This window comes from Ceratotherium simum, chromosome 3 (assembly GCF_057802395.1).
Source record: "Ceratotherium simum simum isolate JZ-2026a chromosome 3, ASM5780239v1, whole genome shotgun sequence".
Classification (NCBI taxonomy): domain Eukaryota; kingdom Metazoa; phylum Chordata; class Mammalia; order Perissodactyla; family Rhinocerotidae; genus Ceratotherium; species Ceratotherium simum.
The window spans coordinates 67,296,370-67,321,156 of record NC_141902.1 but is presented as its reverse complement, the minus strand read 5'-3'; the positions used below and the strand labels follow the sequence as shown (position 1 = coordinate 67,321,156).

At 51.1% G+C, this 24,787-nt stretch overlaps 1 protein-coding gene across 2 annotated transcripts; it reads left to right on the top strand.

Moving 5' to 3' along the window:
* Window positions 1-2,696: 2,696 nt before the first annotated feature.
* SCAMP2 (secretory carrier membrane protein 2) lies at window positions 2,697-24,538 on the top strand. 2 transcript variants are annotated; one of them, XM_087428710.1, is made up of 10 exons: window positions 2,697-2,866; window positions 13,720-13,788; window positions 14,236-14,334; window positions 14,859-14,987; window positions 16,259-16,376; window positions 16,919-17,047; window positions 17,745-17,904; window positions 19,047-19,148; window positions 22,597-22,717; window positions 22,974-24,538. In XM_087428710.1, exons 1-10 carry the CDS (start codon window positions 2,810-2,812, stop codon window positions 23,106-23,108), a joined length of 1,119 nt encoding a protein of 372 aa, XP_087284836.1. In that variant the 5' UTR covers window positions 2,697-2,809; the 3' UTR covers window positions 23,109-24,538. The 2 variants fall into 2 exon arrangements, with proteins under 2 accessions (XP_087284836.1, XP_004421878.1); XM_004421821.3 differs by lacking the exon at window positions 14,859-14,987 and having other exon boundaries at window positions 2,699-2,866.
* Window positions 24,539-24,787: the final 249 nt, after the last annotated feature.

Here is a 24,787-nt window from a genome sequence, read left to right as displayed (position 1 = left end):
ACTGAGTTAATCAATCATGACTACGTGTTGAAGGCTCCATAATAATCCCTGAACGACAGGGTTAGGAGAGCTTCTAGATTGGTGAACACATCCACGTGCCAGAAGGGTGGTGCACCACAACTCCATGGGGACAAAAGCTTCTGTGCTCGGGACCCAGACCTTGCCCTGTGTGTCTCTTCATCTGGCTGTTCATCTGTATCCTTTATCATATCCTTTATTATATAATAAGCCGGCAAGCATGTTTCCCTGAGTTCTGTGAGCCATTCTAGCAAATCATTGGGCTGAGGAGGTTGTGGGAACCCTGATTTATAGAAGTACAGGTGACTTGGACCGGCCCCGTGGCTTAGCGGTTAAGTGCGCGCGCTCTGCTGCCGGCGGCCCGGGGTTCGGATCCCGGGCGCGCACCAACGCACCGCTTCTCCAGCCATGCTGAGGCCACGTCCAACATACAGTAACTAGAAGGATGTGCAACTATGACATACAACTATCTACTGGAGCTTTGGGGGGAAAAAAAGGAGGAGGATTGGCAATAGATGTTAGCTCAGTGCCGGTCTTCCTCAGCAAAATGAGGAGGATTAGCACAGATGTTAGCTCAGGGCTGATCTTCCTCACACAAAAAATAAAAAAAAAGCAAAAGAAGGTGACAACCTGGGACTTTCGATTGGCATCTGAAATGGGAGGATCTTATGGAACTGAGCTCTTGCTTAACCTGTAGGATCTGACACTAACACAAGGTAGATAGTGTCAGAACTAAATTGAATGTGAGATACCCAGCTAGTGTCAGAGAATTGGTTAGTGTGGGGGAAAACCCCACATGGCTGGTCACAGAAGTATTCTGTGTGAGTAGTAAAGGAGAAACACAAGAGTTTTTCTTTACACTGCCCTCAGATGGGTGGCTGTGGGGGGTTGGGGGTGAGTAGGTTCCAAGGGGACACAAACATGGATCCCTTCCCATCCTCCCACTTGAGGACATTTCCTGGAGAAAAGTTGTGCTGGACCCTAAAGGATAGTTGGGATTTACACAAGGAGAGGAAGGTAAGAGAAGTGCATGAGGGAAACAGTAAATATTTATTAAATGCCTATCATGTGCTTGGTACTATATTAATGCCAAAAATACGACAGTGAGCAAGACAGACCCCACTCCTGCCGTTGTGAAGCTTACAGTCTAGTGGGAGAGACAGACATGAAAAATAACCCCCTCTACAAGTGTGTAATTGTAATCTGCAAGAGGTATTATGAAGGAAAAGTAATAGGAGAGTTTATGTGTGTGTGAGGGCTGATCTAACCTGTAGAGTGGAGAGAGGCCACTACGGAGGAAGGGGCATCTGAGCTTGGATTTGACGGATAAGTAGGAGTTAACTAGGGGATGATGAGGGCATGGGCTAAGAGCATATCAGAAAGAGAGTACATCATGTGCAAGGACACAGGAGGGAACAACAGAAGTTTAAGGAACTGAAAAGACACTAGGAAGGCTGGAATGCAGGGGCACAAAAAGGAGTGGGAAAGAGGGACAGGTGGGGGCAGATCTTGTAGGACCTTGAGCCCAAACTAAGAATTTGGGCCTTTATGGAAAATAATTGAAGGATTTTATTTATTTATTTAATTTTTAATTTTTTTGCTGAGGGAGATTAGCCCTGAACTAATATCCATTGTCAATCATCCTCTTTTTTTTTTGGCTTGAGGAAGATTAGCCGAGATAACATCTGTGCCAATCTTCCTCTATTTTGTATGTGGGAAACCTCCACAGTATGGCTAGTGAGTAGAGTAGGTCCTCGCCAGGGTTCCTGGCCTGGGAACCTGGGCTGCCCAAGCAGAGCCCGTGGAACTTGAACCACTTGGCCATGGGGCCGGGCCATAATTGAAGGATTTTAAACAGAAAGTTCCATGATAATTTTGTCCCCTTTAAAAAGATTTCTGGTTACAAGATGAACAATAGGCCAATTAGCAGCCCTATACTAGTCCAGGGTAAGGAATGACAGTGGCTGGATTCGATTGCAGCAGAGATGAGCAAAGCTAGAGAGATATGAATAAATAAGGTGTTTGTGGGGAGTGAATCAGTCACCTTCCCCATGACTGATGGCTCTATGGCTGAATTCCCTCATTCACTTGATAAATGCTTGATGCCCAGGTTAAATCTCAGCTCAGGCCCTAAACCTGTCTGGGCTCAGGGGTCCTCATCCCTAAAACGATAAAACTTGACGTCAGGGGACAAGGCCTAGCAGGGCTCAGCTAGTGTCGGGGACAGCTGCACGGCCAGTTCTTCGGAAAAGAACCCCTCTATTCGGCCCTTACCACCAGAACCCTTTCCTAGTTCGGCGAAGTTCTGTCAGGACAGGAACTCCATTCCCCACTCCCACCGAAGTAGGCTCACCCTCCTGCCCCTGCCTGGACCAGTGCGGACTTTCCAAACTTGCCCTCCAGAGAAGTGAAGGGGCTAAGTTCCGGTTCCACTTTGGGAAGTTTCCAACACAAAGTTGGAAGCTATCAGACCGACAGTCAGTTGGGAATGGCTCTGCCTCCGTCTCTGGCTCCCTAGTCCCTCTGTGCTGCCTCCACCCTGAAGCACAGGAATACAGACAGAGCGGATGGAAATCCAACGCCCACTCGCCGCTCTGTAGCGTGGTGGGCAGGAGGGCGGAGCGGGCCTCTGTGACGTCCCAGGACCACGCCCCTCTGGGAGGGCACTGCGCCTGCGCCAGAACGGCTGCCTCGCTCCCGGAAGTGGAGGTTCTACGCGAACAGTGCCGCTGGGTCTGGGTGCCTGGAGGCAGAAGCGCTCGCGGAGCTCGCCCGTCGGCCCCCGATCGCCATGTCGGCCTTCGACACCAACCCTTTCGCGGACCCAGTGGACGTAAACCCTTTCCAGGTACACCCTCCAGCTCACAGCACTCTCTAGTGCCAAGGGCCGCCGCCCGGGCCTCTTTCGCCAGAGCCGGGAGACGTGGCGTAGGAGGGATGGGTTGTGTGTCCAATGGGAGAGCGAGCTCTGAGGGCTGGCCTATCGTAGTGTCTGGGGGGGGCGGGACTAGCAGCAGGTGGAATTGCGGAGGGGGCGGGGCTCTGTAGCCTGGGAAAAGGTGGGAACTTCTAGCTCCAGGGACGCTGCCCCTCTGACTCGAGACTGCTGGGAGAGGGGACTAGAGCAGTGACGGTCAGGGATATCCCGTAGCGTCAGGGAGAGAAGCGACTTCACCTGAGGAGGAAGTGTGGGTACCACATCCCGCAGTCTTGGAGAGACACCTGCCTTGAGTCACTTTAGGAGAGGGAGTGACACCAACATAATGAGGAAGTGGAAGCCTCTGGTGGGATGGAGAAATATGAGAAAATCCCAAGACACCACCCACCCACCCACCCAACACCAAACTAACCTATAAGGTATAGGAGAACCGTTGAGATTCGTCAGGAAAGAAAGGCTGGGAGAGGGTGAGAAGGTAACCCAAGCTAAAATATGGCCTTGATAAGAATTCCACACCTTGGTCATAGGTTTAGTTTGGACTGGATTTTGGCCAGATAGGAGAGCCCAGGTTAGGGAGAGAGGAGAAGTGAGGGGGCTCTAAGGGTCTTGAAGCACAAGGAATGTTGGTCTGATGGGCCTGTGTGTGGTGGCAGGGTAGTTGAGACGCACTGACCCATGAGCTGCCTGACCTTTTGAACAAGTGATCGAGGAAGAAACACTCTTCCTACTTAAAGTCAAGACCTTTCTGCCTTTGAGCTGAGAGCACAGGGGTGTTCCTTTTCCCTGATGTAGGGTTAGGACTCTTGTTAGCTCCAAAGCTTCTGTGCCTCTTGTTTCATGTCTGCTCGAAACCAGTTTTAGGGAAGCTTGCCTTTGCTGACTGGTGATTTATGAGCCCCGAGGTTTCTGCTCTGTCAGGATTTCACCAGGCATGTGAACTCATCCTGCTTGTACTTTATTTTGGTCATGACTGCTTCAAAGTTTCCTGCAGGTGTAAAGGAAGTCCTTGGAAGGGTCCTGCCTGTGACACAGCATGAGCTTTCCCACCTTGAATCCCTTCAAGGGTCAGAGCAAAGACAAAGGAGACTTGAATGAAGCAATTATACACTGTCAGGAGAGTGAAAAATTTATGCTTCTTTCTTGTCTCAAAGTGACTTAGCCAATGGGAGCCCTCAAGGCAAATTTTGGTAGCCTGTTCTTTGTAACATCAGGGAATTCCAAACATTCTTCTTGTAGCTTAATGCTTCTTTACATTTGCAAGACCTTGTCTCTTATGTAATGCAGTCATCTCTAGTAGTTGAGTGAAGAAAAAACATTTGCATTTTTTTCTGCCCGTATCTTCTGGTAACTAACTGTTTTGCTTTAATTACAAAACTGCTGTATAATAATGGAGTTTGAGTTTTAGTAAGGCTCTAGTAGCCTTTTGGTGTGTGTGCTCTGTGATGATTTGCCTTTTTAATTTTTGCCCTGTCAGAATCAGAAATAAAATGCCTGCTGCTATCTGACAGTCATAGGCAGTCTGCTGTCTAAAGATGCAGAGAGCTTGTCCCCAGTGCTAGCAGTGGGCAAGATAGTTGGCCTGAGCTCTGCCCTGTATTAATAGCAGCTTGCAAGTCTTAAACCACATCTTCAGCCCCAGAAATGATTGTGCACACTGTGGTAGAAGTAACTTCTGCATTCAAGCAAGACAGTCTGTCCACCAGGCAGCCTCAGGATATGGCTGGACAGGAAGCAGCTGTGGTCCTGTAAACAGCAACATCTGGTGGGAATTCTGTGTGAGAAGAAGAGAGCTGGCTGGCTGCAATTTTGCTCCTCTTTACCCTGGGCTAAGTTTTTCCTCTTGGCGCACGCTTGTGTAGGGAGAAGGAGCTTTGGACGTGAGGCCCCCAGTCTCCTTCTCCTGGAAAGCTGCCCTCCCTCTCCTTGTGATGGTAGTGTCTGTTTCCCTGACTACCAGGGCTGGGACATTGGGAGGGTGCAACCCTTGGGTGACTGGGTGTGAGCCCAGCTTCATTTACCCAGGTGTTGGCACAGAGCTCAGAAGAGAGCAGGTGGAGAGGGGATAGGCTCAGAAACTGTCACACCTAGTCAACCTTCAGAGCAGAGTCGTTTTTTCCGTCACTCCATGGTGGATTACGAAAATATACTTAGCGTTCAGAGTCCATGGTGGACTATGAGAGCTAGGAACATCCTCAGAAATCTGTTCTAACCCCTTCAGTTTAGAGATGAGGAAACCAAGACCCCAGTGAGGATGAGACATGCCAGAGTCACCAGCTAATTAGCAGCAGGAAGGAGCCCAGACCTGGGTCTCAGTCCTAGGACAGTGCTGTTTTATAAGTTTTTGAAGCTCAGATATTGGTCTTAAACTGCCTTGGGGTTATTTAGGTCAGCTGAGGAAAGAATGTAACTTCACCACTGTCACCATTCTTGAAATGAGAATGGTGGTTTCACCACTACTGGTAGTGGTGAAACTAGTAAATTAGTATTAGCTAACCTATTTTTTTTTTCCCAGTGGGTGGGAATGGAGTAATGCAGATTGTATTGTGCTTTTAAAGACAGTACTTGATAGCAGCATATGTTCTGAGTAATAGCAGTCCTGAAAGCTGCTCAGGGTTCTGGGGTCAAGTAAGTTTCAGAATCATTACTTATTCCATTTTTCTTGAAGATTGACAAGGCCTGTTTGTTTGTTAAAGGTTCTGAGAAATCCTATGATAAAGACATTTGCTCAACTTTATTTGACCCAGCATTTCTCAAAGTTATTCAACCATGGAATCCTTTTTCTGTTAACTCTTGTAATATCCCCTGAAACTCTGGGTGGGCCTTTAAGTTGACTTCTATACCCCTGTTCTTTATCCACCTCTCTCTCCCACCACCACCCCACACTGTGGGCATGGGCTTTTGTGACCTCTTCCTTGCGTATAGTTATAATTGGGATTATTAGAAAACTTCCTGCACAGGAAGAGCTGTAAATAGAGAGTTAAGTCACAAGAGTGCAGCAGAGGTCTTACCAACTCCTAGGAGGAAACAGGAAACTGCAAGCCAAGTGTTGCTGATTTCACAACTTTCACTGGCACACCCTCATCCCTCTGTTAATGATGGCGCATCTGCTTTGTACCCTCTGGGTATGTGGGTCCTTGCTTTGGACTGATTCCAACATGCCTGCTCCTGAAAGGTTCTCATTACGTCCTGTAGGGTGATGAAGAGGTAGAGAGTTAAAGGTTGGCATTTTCCTGAGCGTTTTATTTCCCAGCAGTCCACTAACAAGCAGATCACCCAGGCGAATGCCTGGGCTGCTGTCCTCCTCAGCCTCTCTGCCAGATTACGCAGGCAGGTGGCATTGATCTTGAGGAGGGGGAGTGGACTAGCTGGTGGTGCTGAACAGAGAAAGCCTTTCAGTGTTCGTGAGTTGCCAGATCACACAATATCACTTTCACACGTTGCCTCCTCGCAGTTAAAAGATAATCTCAGTGGCGTGGCTGCTTCCCAAGGATTTAAAACATTTCTTTCCTGTGGGAGGAGAAAGTGGTGGCAGAAACAACGTGATGTGGGTGTGAACAAAGTTACAAGGAGTTCCCTGCACAGACACTAAGTGCTTTGCCACTTCCCAGAGAGAGTCGGCTCTAGCTTGATTGTAACTTTGGGAATTCTCAAAACCACCAGATGGACCTGGTAGAACTTTCCTGTGGAACAGGAGCATTGTCTCAAGAAATTTGAAAATGGCAATGTTCATATAGGTTAACTGACTCCAGACAGCTGCCTAGGTAGGGGGGTGGCTCCCTGCCTTTATGGTTGGCACCTGGAGCCAGGTGGGTGCTAGAAAGTGCTTGGCCAGAGACACAGGTGAACTTTGACCCTATAGTTCTGTTTTCTTTGGAGCCACTTGGTGTAGGATAGTACTGTGTTCAGAGAAATGGTAATATTTAACCAGGACAAACAAGAGGTACTTGCCAGTCATTCAAAGAAGAGTGCCATGAATATTAGCACGGTGTGACTGTCCAGCAGTGCCCCTTGAGATGCTGACACATTCGTGCATATCACTGAGCCCCTGCTGCTCCGAGGGCCCATGCAGGAGATCAAGGTGAATGGGCACATGGCCTGCCAAAGCTGCTCATCTGGCAGGAGAGCTAAGAGCTGCTTGCTGATCATGACAACACTGTGGGTAGGATAAAGGCAGTTACAACTCGCCAAAAGGAGCTGTGCGGGATCTGAGGAGGAAGGGCAGAATCCTGTAGTAGATTCTGTATTGTAGGGCTGAGAGCAGAAAGCCTGGCAGGTGAGAAGAGAGGGTATTTCAGGTGAAGGACCACCAAGAATCAAAACTCACTTGTGCATGCTGTCACTCCCACAACGGCAGGCACCTCCTCACTCTTAGATCTTGTGGTCTCTTTGGGAGCCATGGGCCTGGGATATGTCTGCTGCTTGTGACACCCGTGCTCGTTTGGCCAGGCTCTCTGTCCTTGGCCTCTTTAACACTGGTAACTCTCACCTCCTTCGGCCTGTTTTGACTTCCTGTCTTGTACATTTAGGGATGTCGTGGAATTCTGTCCTTGACTTTATTCTCACCGTATACTCTTTGAGTTATTTCTTCTATTTCTATGGCTTCAGATTAGCATCTACGTACCAGCGATCTCAGATCTAGAACTCTAGCTTGCACCTCTCTCCTGAGCTTCAAACCAGTATTTCCAACTATCTCTCTTCTCAGATCCTCTCCCTGCTCCCGCATACCCACTCCTGAAAAACCTGTTTCTCTTCTCCCATGATCACTTATCTTCCTCAATGGTGGCACTGTTCACCCATCACCCAAGCTAGCAACACCAGACACTCAACTCCTTCCTCTGCTTTCCCTTCCCCTCTTTCTTGCCCTGCAGTAACTCTGTACCCTGACCAACCCAGAGAGTAGCCGAGCCTGTGGCATCTACTTGAGAAGGGTCTCAAGTCTGTCCCCTCTTTTCCATCCCCAGCTATCATACCCTAGGTCAGTCCACACCATCACCCATGTGGACTGTTGTGTCCCACCATCCTCCTTCCCTGCACGTTGCACTCTCCTCACTGCTGGCAGAGATGACCGTGGCACTCCGTGCTCACAGTCTCTACTTGTCCTTCAATGCTCGTGGGGCAAAGTCCAAACTCCTGCAGTCTGGCCCAGCCTCTTCTTTAGGCTGGTTCCCTGGTGCTCCTGGCTCCTCTCTCTCTATACCCACTCTGCTCCACAGCCCCCAGAACCTTCTCCTCTTCCTTGAACACATGCAAACCCTTTTTAAAGATGCTGTGTCTTTGCAAATGCTGCTCTTGCCTCCCTCCTTAGTGCTTGCTAAACTTCTTTCATCTCTCAAGATCCAACTCAGTTGCCACCTCAGTACAGCCTTCCCTGACTCTCCCCAACAGCTTAGTCCCTCCCTCCTCCGTGGTCCCGTTGCGTTTGCCCTCACCTTGTTACAGCACTGCTCATGGGCTGTCACTTCTTGCCCTGGCTTCTGTTTTGTTCTCTGTACTATTTGCTTCTTGGGGGCAGGAACCAAGGCTTTTTCTTGGTGTCCTAGCCCTGCCTTGGTGTGGAACGGTTTGTGGAGGGAGTAAACAGACAAAGGTGGAAGGAGATGTCAGGTGGCTCAGTTTGACTGAGGACAGACTGCTGAAGGGAGTGCTGGTGCCAGGTGATGGAGGCCTTGAATGCCGGGCCAGGCAGTTCAGACTCCCTTTTCTGGACAGGTCTGTACATCACTGCTGTGGCAGGGAGGCAGGCCCGAGAGTGCACCTTGCTCATTTGGTGGGTTCTCAGGCTCTGTTTTTAAAAATATGTGTGTGTGTGTGTGTGTGTGTGTTTTTAAAGTAAAAATAACATAATCACAATATAGAAAATTTGGAAAACAAAATAAATCATCCATATTTCTAACAGTCTTTTATAACCATTGTTATTTTGATGTGTTTTCCTGCCACACTTTTCTTTTCTTTTCTTTTTTTTTTAGATTTTATTTATTTATTTTTTCCCCCCAAAGCTCTAGTAGATAGTTGTATGTCATAGCTGCACATCCTGCTAGTTGCTGTATGTGGGACGCGGCCTCAGCATGGTGGGAGAAGAGGTGCGTCGGTGCGCGCCCGGGATCCGAACCCGGGCCGCCAGCAGCGGAGCGTGTGCACTTAACTGCTAAGCCACGGGGCCGGCCCCCTGCCACACTTTTCATATGAGTACTTTTGATAAAATTGTCATTTGGTATTCATGTAACAAAGCCTTTTCTATATTCTGCCCTGCGTTCATAGCTGTGATTTTAATGGCTGTTCAGGCCATCAAGGGGATGTGCACCAAAACATACTTGTGTTCCCTGTCATTGGATATTTAAATCATTTCCTGCTTTTTGCTCCTCTTGTAAATACTGGTGCAATGAATATCTTTGCAGATACAGATTTTTACATGTTTTTGTCATATTTCCCTAGGATGGATTCTCAGGTTCTGGGGCACAGAGTCCCAAGGTTACCTGTGCTCTTCGTGCACTGGGGACCCAGCCAGCCAGCCTGGGGCTGATTGCCCTTTCTTGTTCTATGACACACAGCCTCGTCTCCAAAGCAGATAGGATTTCACAGAGGTCCCAAAGTATTGGTGACTCTCTGCCTTCCAGAGAGAATGGCTGGGTTTTTTTAGTCCATGAGGTATTTATTTAATGTGTTTATTTGGAGCCTGAAATAAACCCCACCCTGGGAGCTTGGGTGGAGTGTAGGGTGAGAAAGCAAGGAAAAGTCACAGAGAGCTCGGGTGCAGCCAGGACCTGTGAAATGCTTGGGAAGAGATTGCCAGACCAGTGAAAACAAGTGTGTTTTTCAAGGCCCTTCCTGGCAGAGCTCTAGCCTAACTCTGCCTCTTTTCTCTCAGGTCCCACACACCCCAGCTACACACAGGTGTTCCCCTGCCCCAGAGCTGTAGTGGGCCTTACTGACTGAGCCTTGGTTCTTCTTGGAACCCTGCCTCCCTCAAAGCCATCCCTGGGCCTCCCCTCCCATCCCCTCCCCTCCTGTCTTCATTCCACCCTGGGCTCTTGTGATGTGTGCACTTGTCTCAGCTACCAGATTGTGGACTCCAGAAGGACAAGAGCTGTGTCCTGTTCATCTTGGTGTGTCCCTAACACTGTTTTTCACTGTTCACTGAATGAAAAGAACCAAGTTCAGGAGCATTTTATTATAAATTCAGTAGAGGGCATTAGCTAGTCTGAGTCCTTTGGGCACTGAGGGGGTTTTAGGTTACTTCTTTGTAGGTGAAACTTAGCTCTCACTATCCTTTTAAATAACTACTTGACCCACTTATGAGCCATTTGATGCTCGGTGAGCAGGAAAGAAGGATGCTGCTGCTGACTTCTCTTTATGACTCAGAGTAAAAGCTGAGGGTCCTCATTCAGGCCAGTCAGTGTGGTCCTTACTTGCAAGACTCTCTGCATGTGTCCTACCAAGGGTCTTCCCCAATAAGGACTTCTCTGAAGTCCAGGAATAAAGAAAAGAGCAGAAGTAGTCATCCCGGTCACTCCTGGTGCCCTTGTCAGTGTCGCTCTGGAGTAGGGTTTGTTCATTTAACCACACATTGATTGAGCACCTTCCATTTGTCAGGCACTACCTTGGGGATGCACTGCTGAACAAGGTGGACCCAGGCCTTGCCCTCTTAGGTCTACCACTCGTGTCTTTGGAGACAGACGGACTTGGAATCAGAATTGGGCTCAGCCAGTACCCCTGAGATCTTGGATGAGCTACTTCCCCTCTCTGAGCTGAGTTTTCTCCTTCACAGGGTGGTCTTCAGGTTGAATGAGGAGGTGTGTTATAGCTTTTCTCAGCCAGGGTTCCACAGTTGAGCCACAGAACACAGAAACTGATTGGAGTGACTGTTTTCTCCATTCTCTCAAGGATGAAATGTAACCAGGACCGTTCTAGATGCACAGGAGAGAAGTCAAGTCATTCCAGACAGTGGATGCCTTAGAGCAGTGGAGCTTAATTCTCTCGAGGAACCAGGTGGAGAAAGGCTGGTAGAACCTTCTTTTTTGACGACTTGACACAGTGGGCACTTGTGGGGTGACTAGAATTTCACAATAGCATCGTTGTGTGGTAAGCCTGGCACATAGTAGACACTCAGTAAATGTCAGCTCCCTTCCTCAGTCTCTCCTCTTCCCTCCCTTTCCCACCAGGCCTCAGCTTCTCTTGAAGCCACACACATCTTTCAGAAAGAGTCCAGGTTTCCTCAGATGGAAGATACCCATGTCTCTCAGAGTGGTCCGGGCTTCTCTTCCCAGGCAAGGTGCTTCTGGGTGCTGGGGTGGCTGCTGTGATGCAGGTGCCCCCCCACCATGCCCCAGCATTTGGTCAGTACCTCCTAGAGAAAGTAGAGGAGGGCCTACAGCATGCAGCATTTATTCTCAAACATTACCTGAGCTTCTGCTCTGCATCAGACCCTTCACCGAGCACTAGGGAGCCAGAGGTGTTAGACACAGAAGCCCCTGGGTGCAAAGTTTACAGCCTGCTAGTGGAGACAGGATTTGTTTATGGTGAGCCTGGTGAGGGGTCTAGGGCCAAGTCTTTAAGATTTTAGAAAAAGAAGGAAGGATCAGTGTGGACAGGGTAATCAGCCCCTCCATATCCACCCCCTACACCTGCCGCCGAATCCTCTTCTGGGTGACATTGGTAAAGGAAATGACATCTCTGAGTCTGGAGGTGCCTGTTAAACATGTGCGGGGGCTCGCCCTGTGGCGTAGCAGTTAAGTGCGAGAGCTCCGCTGCTGGCGGCCCAGGTTCGGATCCCGGGCACGCACCAATGTGCTGCTTGTCAAGCCATGCTGTGGCGGCATCCCATATGAGGTGGAGGAGGATGGGCACAGATGTTAGCCCAGGGCCAGTCTTCCTCGGCAAAAAGAGAAGGATTGGCGTGGATGTTGGCTCAGGGCTGATCTTCCTCACACACACACAAAAAAAACGTGTGCACCTCGGCCAGGTGTGTATGCCAGCACCCGAAACTGCTACCAGAACCACCTCTCTGTCCTCTGTCCTGTAGTGACTCAAACTCGAGTAACCAGTTCCTTGAATGGTGGATCTGATTTCAGTAACTTCAGCTCACTCACCAAGCTGTGGCTTGGTGTCTGCTGAGTCTGAAAGGGGAACAGATACTAAGCCCCAAATCTTTCTTGCAGGAAGCCAGCCCAGTAATTCTGGGAGAAATCTACTAGTTGTTCAGCCAACAGATAATCTCAAGGCCAGTTCCTCCAGCTTCAGGTGGCCTCCTGAACCTCACCTTGTCACTTTGTCCAAGTTGTAGGAGCCACCAAGCAGGGATGGTGTCCAGCAGAAAGGACATAGCCACATTGCCTCTTCACAGAGGAGGTTGGGTGGGAGTGCAGAGGATGAGGCCCATCCAGAGACAAGAAGTGAGTTGGTGCTGTGCACTCAGCTCTAGGCGAGGCCCTGGGGCCAGTTGGACACCGTCTCGACTCTAGGAACCAGTGGCCCAGGTGGGAAGATGAGAGTTAGCATGTGTGAAAAAGTCAGAGAACACGTTCAGTGCTGACCTTCAGCTCTAGAAATGTTCAGAATAGGGAGCCAGTGCCCACTTTGAGACCAAGGACAAGTACTGCACCAAGGTGAGTGTCTGTTCCGACATCTAAAAATTGAGGGGCTTGTTCTCTGAGGGTCTGTCTAATGTTAACAATGTGTTTAAGAATCCTGTCTATGGAGGCTTCCTGGAGGAGGTGAGGCTGGGCTGGAAGGACAGGAGCATCTGGACGAGTGGTGAGGGACGGGGGGTGAAGTGTGCAGACAGGGGATCCTAGGTGAGGCCTTGTAACAGGAGCCTTGCGGAGTCCGATGGCAGTCTGCCTACCCTTCACAGCTGTTTCTCCTAGAGCTCAGGCATCACTCTGGAGGTAGACCTGAGCCCCATACCTATTATGTATGGGGAAGGGGAGGGGGTGTGTAGGAGCTATGCCGGGTGAGGGCAGGATGAAGACAGACCGGCCTCAGGCCAGCAGGGAGGCTGCTTGGGTGAAGAAGATGGCGGGAGCCCTGTGCAGGCCCTAGGCCGGAAGGGCTGGCCCTGGCAGAGATCAGATGGGAAAGGGAAGATTGAAAACTCGGGAAAAGGCTGTGTTCTGAGGACATTTTTGCATTTTTTGAAAAGAGTCCAGGAAAAAAAAAGCCAAAAACATTTTCCCAGCTTTTCATCTGAGCCCTTCATATCGCTATTCCTAGCAAGTGTGCCTGATTTAATCAAATCAGCACTGGCAGCCAGCAGCATGTTTTTATTCCAGAAACTTAAACTGTCCTTTAAAAAATAAGAGGAATAAATGCTCTCTGTAAAATAATAAATAAAATAGTACAGAAAGGTTATGAAGTGAAAAGTAAGTCGCCACCCACACCACCTCATCCACCCCTGCCACACACACACACAAAAAGACTCCCTGGAGATAAATACTATGAACCATTTTGAATCTGTAAGGGCCACTAACAAAAACAAGTGTGGTGTCTATTCCCAGGCCTCAGAGTGTAAAGCTTCTCTGGGTCTCTTCTGGGAAGTCGTCTGGGCTGAACTCTTCCTTTTTCAGAAAGGGAGAAGAGATTGCAGCTATGGTGTGGCAGGGGCCAGGCAGGAGCCTTCAGGAGAGGCTTTTCAGGTACTAGGAAGGGCCATCAGCAGCCTCACTTCAGCCAGGTGTCCCTGGGTGGGCCAGTAGATGGTGATGTCCTCCTCTCGCCAGGGTTCTCTCTTCTCCTCAGCGTCTAATGGCTCTTTTTCACCTTCGCAGGATCCCTCCGTGACCCAGCTGACCAGTGCCCCACAAGGTGGCCTGGCTGAATTCAACCCCTTCTCAGAGGTTGGTGAGCATGCCCTCTTTCTGAGTCCTCGGGTCCTCTGCGTAGTGCTGGGGTCTCTGGGGCAAGGAGCCTTGGCAGAGACAGAGACAGCTCTGAGAAGCTGCAGTCCTCAAAGGGACAGTGCTAACGTGAACTCGGGGTGGGGGTGAGGATGAGGGAGTCACCAGTTCTCCCCTTGGCATCTTTAACTGGGCCCCTCCCTGAAGAGGGCAGGGCAGTGCCAGGGAGTTCTGGATCCGGCAAGGCCAGGGGTGCTGGGTTAGGCATCACATTGCCCAGAGCCTGAGGCTTATTGGCCGAGAACCTGCAGTGGGAGACCCAGGGCAGGTCCAGAGGGAGTACCGGTCACAGGCAGGGGCACATCACTCACCCTGCTGTGGGGTTGCCCCCACATGGCCAACTAGTGGAGCCCCACTCATCTCCCTCCTTTGATGTGGCCCATGCAGACAAATGCAGCAACAACGGTTCCTGTCACACAGCTTCCTGTGCCCTCACAGCCAGCGGTTCTCCAGCCCTCAGTGGAACCAACCCAGCCAAGCCCCCAGGTACTGTTGACAAAGATCCCTTTGGCCTTTCCTTTCCAGAAAGGGAAGCACCGAGACCAGTAGCTGAGCCCTGAGATTGAGGGTGGGCAGAGGGCCTTAACCCCTGGCTCCCCTTCAGGGGCCTTTTGGATAATCTCCTTGGAGTTGGTCACTTGCACATGGAGGGTCTGCTCTGCCACACTTATCCTCACCCCTCTACCCTACTGCCACCACCAAAACATGAGTTCTGCTTACCAGATTGGGGTGCTGAGTGTGTTCAGAGAGAGCATTTGCCCTGTGGTGCTGTTCCAGATCCTCCCGGGGCCTTTGGTTTGTTCTCTCTTACTCAGGGCCCAGAATCTCTCTCTCTCTCTCTTTAACCTCATTTATTCCTGCCTGCCTTCTTATTTTCCTTTGTCCTTTTACCAAATACTGTGAATCTTGTCTGCTTCATCCCTGACACTCCACTCCATCACCTCCCTGCCCTCCCCCGTGCTCCTCATGCCCCTGGTGAGCGTGACCCACAGTGGAGTTGTATGTTGCAGCTCCTGCTTAGACAGGCCAGCAGGTTCCTGCCTACCAGATTCCTGGCAGTGAGCGAGTTCTCAGAGAGGCAGATGCTGCTAGGAGGAGATAGTATTCTCAGAGACAGCTACATGCGAGACCTTCCAAAGGTAGGCAAAGTGTAGATGAGCATGAGGGAGGGCCAGGTGCCTGGAGGCTGCCCAAGCTGGGCTTTGGACTCTAGTGGGCCCCACGCTGCCCCCACCGTCTGACGACTTGCTCTGCTCCTGCCTGGCACCCTGGGCCCCACCTGTGGCCCTAGAACCCTGTGGAGGTGAGGCAAGGCTTAGAGGCAGGGGTGACTTTCTTGTTCAGCTGGGTAGTGGGCTGTGGGGACCTGGGGCCTGTTCAGCTGAAGTCACAGACTTGGGGAGAGGAAGCTAAGACCCTCAGCATGGTTCAGTGTGGTCAATTCTGGTCCTGCTTCTGACCCCAGTGCCTGAAATTGACCTCCTGAAGGCAGCCTTAGCTCTTTGGAGAACTCCTTTTGGGGGTGGGGGGGGGGGGAGTGAGTGTGTGTGTGCGTGTGTGTGTGTGTACACATATGTACATACATGTATGCCTGGCTTGTCATCCTGTGAGGTGACTGATATCTAGTTTGATATCTGCTCCCTCAAAAGGAATATAGACTTCATGAGGAGCCGGGCCCCGACAGCTGTAGCTGGAATGCCGGGGCCCAACTCTGCTCAGCCTCAGAGTCCCCTGGCTGCCTCACTTGGAGTTCCTGCTCTGCCTGGAGAGGGATAAAGCTTGGATTCTGCATGTCATGAAAGCCAGGCAGAGCAGGGCCAAGCCTAATGGGCTGTCCTGGAATGTAGCCGGTCACAGTTCAGGTGGCCCTCGGGGCTGCTCCTGAGGATGGAGCAGGGGGAGGTGCTTAAATATAGACCCTTGAGGCTCCAGGTACACACAGTCTGCCCACAAGTGCCTCCTCTCCCCACTCACTGCTAGCAGGATTGTACTGTTGCCTTCACACGCACACCCTCCAGGCTCTTCAAGTGGGGCTTGGCTATCTGGGTTTCTGGCTACAGGTTAGTCTTTTAGGAGGCCTTTTTCCCTTTGCTGATACCCCAGAAGTCACTATACCTGAACTTTGCCTGGACTCCAGGTTGGGGGATAGTTCTATCTCAAGCTCAGGGATGAAAGGGAAAGGAGAGCCCTGGTAATGGCTTACGGGCCAGAGGTGGTGTAGAGGCAGTAGGGGACGGGTCACCTTGGCCTATGTGTGGTGGTTTCAGGTACCCAGGACACTGTGGGGCTGGGACTGCCTCTGGGACTCCCTGCTGGTTTTCCCTGCATAGGGCAAGGCCCCTCTGACTTCCTGCCCAGGCTGACACTGTCCCTCTGTCTCGCATCTGGCTGCTCCCCACGTTCCCTCCAGGCCGTGGCCTCTGCAGCCCAGGCAAGCCTGCTCCGGCAACAGGAAGAACTGGACAGGAAAGCAGCTGAGCTGGAACGCAAGGAGCGGGAGCTGCAGAACACTGTGACCAACTTACATGGTAAGGGAGGCCACACGGGCCCTGGGCTGCCGTGTCTGGTGCAGGAGAGTTCCCTGAGCCTGCTTGTTCCTGGGGCCACCCGGGAACTTTGCTGAGCTCTTGATCATCTTAGAGTGGTGCTGGTCCTAGGGAAGAGCAGTAAGATGGAAGTCAGGAGTAATCCTAATGGGTGTAGATTACTTCTGCACTCCTTCTCAGCTCTAAAATTCTTTGCTATCAAGGTGGGAAGACTGGGCCCACGATTTCTTGCTTGTGATGATGACCCCTTGTGCTTATGGGCTGCTTGTCATAAAAATAATCACTTAGGCCTTTTGGCTCTGTGTTTCCCAGTGCATTTGGGGTCCGTTATCTTGGAGTGAGCTTGTGGGTGTTTGTGTCCCATCATGCTTTACCCATCCCACTCCATACCCATGAAGATCCCGAACCCCACTTGCTGGCACCCTTCTGGGAGCCCTGGTTTGGCCCATGAATTCGGCTGGTGTGTGCGCTTTGCTGTGCTGCTGCTGAGGCTGGGCCTCACCTCGTCACCTCTTTCCATGCAGTGAGACAGAACAACTGGCCGCCCCTGCCCTTTTTCTGCCCCATCAAGCCTTGCTTCTATCAGAATTTCTCCATAGAGATCCCTCCCGACTACCAGCGGATATGCAAGATGCTCTACTATCTCTGGATGTGTGAGTCCCGCTCCTGCCCCTTTGAGCCCAAGGGAGAAATGGGGTGTGACTCGAGAGCCCTGCCCATTGCTGTGGCTGCTCCTTCCTAGCAGACTCCAGCCTTCCTCAGTGCTGGGCCAGGCTAGGGGGCTACCTTTTGCCCACATACTTGGCCCTCCACAGTCTGCTTCCTGTCCTAGGAACCTCCCTGAAAGGGCCAGTCCAGACCACGGATCAAGTAGGGTGGGACTAGCCAGAGGCTTCTGAGTTCCTCTGGAGCTCATTGCACTGAAGGGCCCTCCATAGGTGAAGGCCTCCCCTCCCCATAGGCCCCTGGGCTCCTAGGAGTGAGGATAAAAGACTCCCTGTAGCTCCACTGTGGGCCATCCAGGGCCAGGGGAGAGTTGCTGAGAGGAAGACTTCATTCCCCAAGGATCAGCCCTTGGGTCTGCATTCTCCCCTCCACTGCCACCCCTCACATACCTGGGCTGTCCCATCACCTCCCAGGAACTTGGTTTGGTCCCTGGTTTTGAGGTCCCAGAAAACCAGGATTTGGGAGCTAACCCTGCCTAGGTACAGACCGAGGTCCTCTTGTTATTTCTGCAGCTGCCCTCGCTGCATGGACCTCTTTTCCTCTCCAGGGGGTGGTTTGCCATGTCAAGGAACCCTTTGGCCACCTTGGCACAAGCCCATCTCTCTCTCCTTTCCCCCTCCCCAGTGCATTCAGTGACTCTGTTTCTGAACCTACTTGCCTGCCTGGCCTGGTTCTTAGTCGACAACAGCAAGGGAGTGGACTTTGGCCTCTCGATCCTGTGGTTTGTGCTCTTCACCCCCTGTGCCTTCCTTTGTTGGTTTCGACCCATCTATAAGGCCTTTAGGTGAGTGGGGCTATGGGTGAGTGTATGGCTGGCATCCCAGGTGGCAGGCCAAGGGCCGTACGTCCTGGGGCTCCATCCCAGTCTTAGAGCAGAATCGAATGGTGGGGAAATTCACTTTCCCATTCCCACCCATAGTGAGAGCAGACACGGATCAGGCGCCATTTTTTTCTGTTGTTGTGCCTGAGGTCTCCTCTGGGCACTGTCCTTGGCCTAGGCACAGGAAACCTAGAGAGGGGATCAGGAGCCTTATTTGCCCTCCCACTACTCCCAGTTTTTCTGCTGCAGTGGGATTTCAGTCAGTGGGAAGAGGGAGGGGACTTCCTTAGCTCCCTTCTGTCTGCTTCTCTGATAGAGTTGGGTAGAGTCTGATAGAGTTGGACTCTGATGGAGTCGGATAAGCTCTCAATGGCTTATCTCTCCATGCTTGTTTATGCCCCGCTCCCACCTCCCCAATAACTCTTGAGCATTGCTGAGTGCCAATATCTGACCAGTTGACCTAGAATAGACGCCGTGGACATTAATGGATCCACCCCACAGACCCCTAGGGCTTTTGGAATTGTCCCTCAGAGTTGATGCTTTCAGGGCTGGGAGCCCAGCAGGCTGTGGGAAGAGGGGGCAGGGCAGTGGCTGAACTCTCCCATGCACTCGGCAGGCAGGACCTGAACCCTCACTATTCTAGCCCTCAAGGGTGGAGGTGCTAAAAACACCAGTTTTGTCTGGTGTTCTCTACTCTCCAAATACCTTTTCTTCCACCCACGCCTACAGTTTTATTATTAGAGGTTTATACCTTTGGCTTAGATTTTCTTGCCTGTTATGAAATACAGATAAGTACTCCAGGAGAATGACTGTTAGGCTCTTTATATTGTCCTTTGGGCGAGCAACTTTATTAGCTCTTTGAGGAAGGGGTCAAGCATTGACCCCTTAAATTGGAAGGCAGTGAAAGGCAAGCCATTTTTGATTATGGTGGTGGGTGTCTGTGTTTCTGTGACCTTACGGACAGTGTGGCTGGTCCCCTGGAGCTCTGTGTACTTTCCCATCCTGCCTCCTGGCACCTAGTGAGGAGAGATGTCGTACCCAGTGGGGAATACTGACGAACGAGCCCCACGCCATCCTGTGACTTCTGATTTCCCCTCTCTCCACAGGTCTGACAACTCTTTCAGCTTCTTCGTGTTCTTCTTTGTATTTTTTTGTCAAGTAGTGATCTACGTCATCCAGTTGGTCGGCATCCCTAACTTGGGGGTCAGGTGAGACCTAGGGCGGCACAGAGGGAAGTACGCCTTGGAGGTGGCTTGGCCTCTCTCGCCGTTTCCCCGCTCCCAGAGAGCACCCCCAGATGACCCGTCTTCTACCCTGGCAGGGAGCAGGGTGGCTGGGCCAGCTTGGATCTGCCTTCCCGCCCCCTCTCCAGTTCTTCCCCAGTAGCTGCTCACTGTCTTGCCTTCTTGCCACGTTCTGGGGTGTTGTGGGTGAACTTGGCCTGAATCCTTAGGCTTCCAGGGCTGGACAGCATCCTCTTCCTTTTCTCCTGCCACGTCCTCCTAGAAGCTGGTGCTACTTCCACAGGCCCCAGACAAGCCCTTGGGTCTGGGCAGCTGCTGATAGCTGCCCCTGGCCTTCGCAGACCCTGAGCTGTGACTTTTCCAGAGGACCTGTAACTTCAGGAGATGGAGCCCCAGCCTCTCACGGCCTGGCTCCTCTGGCTGCTCTCTCTCAGCATACAGCTGGTTTGAGGTTCCTGGGCGCTGCAGTCCTCAGCTCAAAATTAGCCTCAAAAAGAAATGCTGATGGCTAGTGTTTTCCTTTCTGCCCCAGTGCACATGGAACATTATAGAAAGGTCAGGCTGGCACTTGGCTGAAAGCCTGAGCCTAGAAGGGCTGTACTATTTTGGTCCCCACCCTCCAGTGGAGCTGGCAAGTCCAGAGCAGTGGGGAGGGGGCTGACTCACCTTACACTCCGAGCACGTGCACACTGCCCTCCCACCACCCCTCTTCTCGCCTCACTGTTTCTAATCTGGCCCCTTTTCTCTTTGATCGGTGACCCAATTTCATTACTCATTACCCTAAGTGAGATCCCGGTAGAAAGGCTGTAATTAATAAGTGCTGTTTGCACCCTGGACCAGGAGTCAGAAGGCTTGAGTTCTGGTCCTGGGTCTGCCCCTCACTGCCCTGTCTGGGCTGGCCTGCCTGGATGAGCTCTGCAGCCTCCAGCTTTTCTCATCTCACCTCATAACACCTGCAGGTGGTGGATATAACCCTCCCTTTTTTGTTATTGATTGTAAAATACACATAACAAAATTTATCATTTTATTTACCACTTAAACCATTTTAAAGCATACAGTTCAGTGGCATTTAGTACAGTCACAGGTTGTGCAGTCATCACCACTATCTCGTTCCAGGATGTTTTTATCACCCCAAAAGGAAACTCCATACCCATTAAGCAGCCACTCCTCATTCCCTTGTTCCCTGAGCCCCTGGCAACCATTAAACTGCTTTCTGTCTCTCTGGATTTGCCTGTTCTGAACATTTCATATAAATGGAATCATACAACGTGTGGCTTTTTGTGTCTGGCTGCTTTCACTTAGCATGATGTTTTCAAGGTTCATGTTGTAGCATGTACTAGTACTTCATTCCTTTTTATGGCTGAATGATATTCCATTGTTTGGATATTCTGCATTTTGTTTATCTACTCGTTGGTTCATAGACATTGGGGTTGTTTCCACCTTTTTGCTCTTGTGAATAGTGCTGCTATGAACATTTGTGTACAAGTTTTCAGGTACTTGTTTTCATGTTTTCAGTTCTTTTGGGGATGTTTCTAGGAGTGGAATTGCTGGGTCATATGGTAAGTCTGTTGAGGAACCGCCAAACTGTTTCCCACAGTGGCTGACCCATTTTACATTCCCACTAGCAATGTATGAAAGTTCCAGTTTCTCCACATCATCACCAACACTAGTTATTTTCCTTTTTTCTATTATAGCCAACCTAGAGGTGTGGTATCTCATTGTGGTTTTGTTGGCATTTCCTAAGTGACTAATGATGTTGGCCATCTTTTATGTGCTTGATGGCCGTTTGGGTATCTTCTTTGGAGAAATTTCTATTCAAGTCGCTTGTTAATTTAGTAATTGAGTTGTCTTTTTGTTGTTGAGTTCTTTATGTATTCTGGATACTAGCTCCTTATCAGATATGTAATTTAGAATTTTTTTCCATTCTGTGTGTTATTTTTTCACTGTCTTGATAGTCTCCTTTGATGTACAAAAGTTTTTAATTTTGATGAAGGCAAATTTCTCTTTTTCTTTTGTTGCGCGTGCTTTAGGTGTCATATCTAAGAACTATTGCCAAATCCAAGGTCATGAAGAGTTACCTCTGTTTTCTTCTGAGAGTTTCATAATTTTAGCTCTTATTATTAGGTCTTTGATCCATTTTTTTTTTTTTTTGGGGTGAGGAAATCAGTCCTGTGCTAACATCTACCAATCCTCCTCTTTTTTTTTTTTTTTTTTTGCTGAGGAAGACTGGCCCTGGGCTAACATCTGTACCCATCTTCCTCCACTTTATATGGGACGCCACCACAGCATGGCTTGCTAAGCAGTGCCTCAGTGCGTGCCCAGGATCCAAACAGGTGAACCCTGGGCCACCGCAGTGGAGCGCACGCACGTAACCGCTTGTGCCACCGGGCCGGCCCCTGTGATCCATTTTGAGTTAATTTTTGTATATGGCTGAAGTAAGGGTCCAACTTCACTGTTTTGCATGTGCATATCTAGTTGTCCCAGCACCGTTTGTTGAAGAGACTGTTCTTTCTCCTGTCAGTGGTCTTGGCACCCCTGTCAAAAATCACTTGCCGATAGATGTATGATTTTATTTCTGGATTCTCAGTACCATTCCATTGATCTATATGTTTATCCTTATGCCAGTACCAGACTGTTTAGATAAATGTAGCTTTGTAGTAAGTTTTTTTTTTTTTTTTTTTAAAGATTTTATTTATTTTATTTTTTGCCCCCAAAGCCCCAGTAGATAGTTGTATGTCATAGCTGCACACCCTTCTAGTTGCTGTATGTGGGACTCGGCCCCAGGATGGACAGAGAAGTGGTGCCTCAATGTGCACCCGGGATCCGAACCCGGGCTGCCAGCATCGCAGCGTGCGCACTTAACCACCAAGCCACAGGGCCGGCCCTGTAGTAAGTTTTTAAATCAGGAAGTGTGAAGATATCCCCTTTTATAGATGAGGACACTGGGGCTCAGGAAGGTGACATGACTGACTGGAAGCAGAGGGGCTGTCCCTGGGCCTCAGTGGGAGGAGCTGAAGTGACAGGATGAATGCAGTGGGTTGGCCAGTGATCCTCCTTCTCAGAGGGTGGGCCTTTAGGAGTGAGCAGCCAGGCTTTCTATGTCCCCCCAACCCCCAAAGCAGCAGGAAATGGCCCTACCTGGTGCTACTCCTGACTGTGGGGGCAGCAGCCCCATCCTCCCTTCCAGCCCTCACATGGCCCATAGATTCCCCATGGGTGGTGTGGGGCCTTTCGGCCTTCACAGAGGCCTGGCCTCTCATGGCCAAGAGCTTCTGGCCCACAGAGCTCTGTGCGGCAGGGAGATGCCTGGCTGGTGGTCAGCACACAGTGGCCACTTGGAGAAGAGCCCCTCTCAGGGACCCCTGAGGCCCACCCTCACTATGCCCCCTCTGGCCTCCTCTTCCTTTTGTAGTGGTTGGATTGCAGCCGTGACTACGCTGGATTCAAAGCATTTGGCTGTGTCGATCATCATGATGGTGGTGGCTGGTTTCTTCACCCTCTGTGCCGTGCTCTCACTCTTCCTCCTGAAGCGAGTGAGTGGTGGGTGTGGGGCCAACAGCAAACCCGAGGAAGCAGGTGCCTCTCTCCTGCCTTCGTCATGGGGATGTTCATCACTACAGCAGTTGGGCATCCTGGGACTCCAGAGGTCCAGTGGCTTTCTCCAAGGCTCTGAGTGGGAGGCCAGGCAGGCTTGGGTTCCTGGTGGCCCCCTTGGGAGTATAACCTGGATGGCTGGGTTCCTGGGGGGCCCTTGGGGCGGGCGTCTCTCACCCCAGCCTCTTTCCCCAGGTGCACTCCCTGTACCGCCGGACGGGGGCCAGCTTCCAGCAGGCCCAAGAGGAGTTTTCCCAGGGCATCTTCAGCAACAGGACCTTCCGCAGCGCTGCCTCATCTGCTGCCCGAGGAGCCTTCCAGGGGAATTAGTCCTCCTGACTCTCTTCCCTCTGCCCCAGCCTTTTCTCTCGCCTGCCTTCTAGCTGCACTTTCCATGGGTGCCTTAAGCAGTGGTTATGCCCAGCACAGACCTGGGGAGAGTCTTGCCATGGCTCTTCCTCCTTCCTCAGCAACCAGCTCTCCCTTCCACCCCAGGGAAGGGGAGGGAGGGGAGGATAGGGACTTCTTTTTACACAAGAGAAAAGAAAAAGAACAAAGCTCTTTCCTTCTCTGGTGGTGGTTTGGTAAGATTCTTTTCTCTCTGGCAGCAGTGGGACTGAAGTTCTCTTCCGCCTACACACACGTACACACACGTGTACACTGGGATCACCGGCTGACCTGGGCCCGCCCCAGCTGGAGTTTTATTTCTGCCTGGGTCCTAGGACTCCACTCCTCCCTCCCCAGTCCCAGCAGGCCTGGCCTGAAGGTGGCTCCACAGACCCAGCCTGTGGCTTCCACAGTCGCGCCGCTCCTTCCTGCCCAGACTGGGGCAGGCTCCCAAGGGCTCCCCTTTAGACGAGCTGCAGTCTGGGCATGTTGGCAGCTCTTCCTCAGATTACTCTGGAGTGGTCTCTGGGCTTCCAGAGCCTCTGGCCTGGTTGCCCTGGGCTCTTCCCTGCCTCGCGTTTCTCACAGACAGATTCACAGCCCCTTAGGCCCCTGCACCCACTGGTGTGGGCAACACCTTGTGCCCTCTGGGGCCTTCCCTCTTTAGACTTACTGAATGTTCAATGGGGTTGGTTGGAATTTGGGGATGGGGAGGGGTAGAGGATACTGACCCTGACTTGTCCTGCCCAGCCTTGGTGGTCTCCTGGGAGGTGGGGTCTGACCGTCCTGGTGTGCTTTGTTTGCCTCTGTTTTGATTTCCTCTCCTTCTGAGGGACGGCAGCCTTTGCCTTGGCCTCCGATGCCACCCCACTCCACCTCCCACCCTCATCAATATCTAGCTTCTGTGACTCTGAGGGAGGGCAAGGGGTATCAATCTAGAACTGCATCTTTCAGGCTGGACTGAATAGCTACTTTTCTGAGGGTTCCAGACTAATCCTCCAGGGTTTCCCCATCCCCCGAGTAGAGTCTAGATCATCCTCGCTGGTTATGACAAACCCCAGGAGGTGTGTCACTTGATGGGCACCTGGGAGTCCACATTAAAACCTGCACCCTGTCCTCCACAAGCTGGAGGAGTGGGTGTGTGGACTGAGGGGACTTCTCAAAAAGCTGGCCAGCCTCATGCCTCTGAGACCTGGGGCCCACCCTGAGGCAGCCCTCAGGCTGCCAGCCCACTCAGCCCCAGAGCCGCTCAATGATAATGGCAGTGACCAAGGTTTTGTAAACTCCTTTCTGGTATTTTTTTCTCCATGTACAAATGTGTATGTTATGTCTCAATTTTTGTGCTTAAATAAAAACAATACATTTTCAGATCACACTGGTCCTAACGTCTGCTGGACTTGGGAGGATGGGGGTGGCCCACAGGGGTAGGGGCTGAGGTGCTCCAGCAGTAGGTGAGGGGACAGTCAAGACGCTGCACCTGGCCACCCTGTGCCCTGGCTGGTCTGTGACAGGCCAAGCCCCTCACCCCTGGGGACAGGCCCCTTCCTGAGAAGACTGCTTGGCCTCTTCTATGGTACTTTCTTGTCCCACTGCTTTCACCTTCAGAGCTGCTGGTTTTGGGG

Bases quoted from the DNA above. Each gene is read 5' to 3' on its own strand.
- SCAMP2 (XM_087428710.1), top strand. From the start codon at position 2,810: ATGTCGGCCTTCGACACCAACCCTTTCGCGGACCCAGTGGACGTAAAC. The intron at 14,988-16,258 runs GTAGGCAAAGTG...CGTTCCCTCCAG, and splicing joins ACATGCGAGACCTTCCAAAG to GCCGTGGCCTCTGCAGCCCA. The intron at 19,149-22,596 runs GTGAGACCTAGG...TTCCTTTTGTAG, and splicing joins ATCCCTAACTTGGGGGTCAG to TGGTTGGATTGCAGCCGTGA.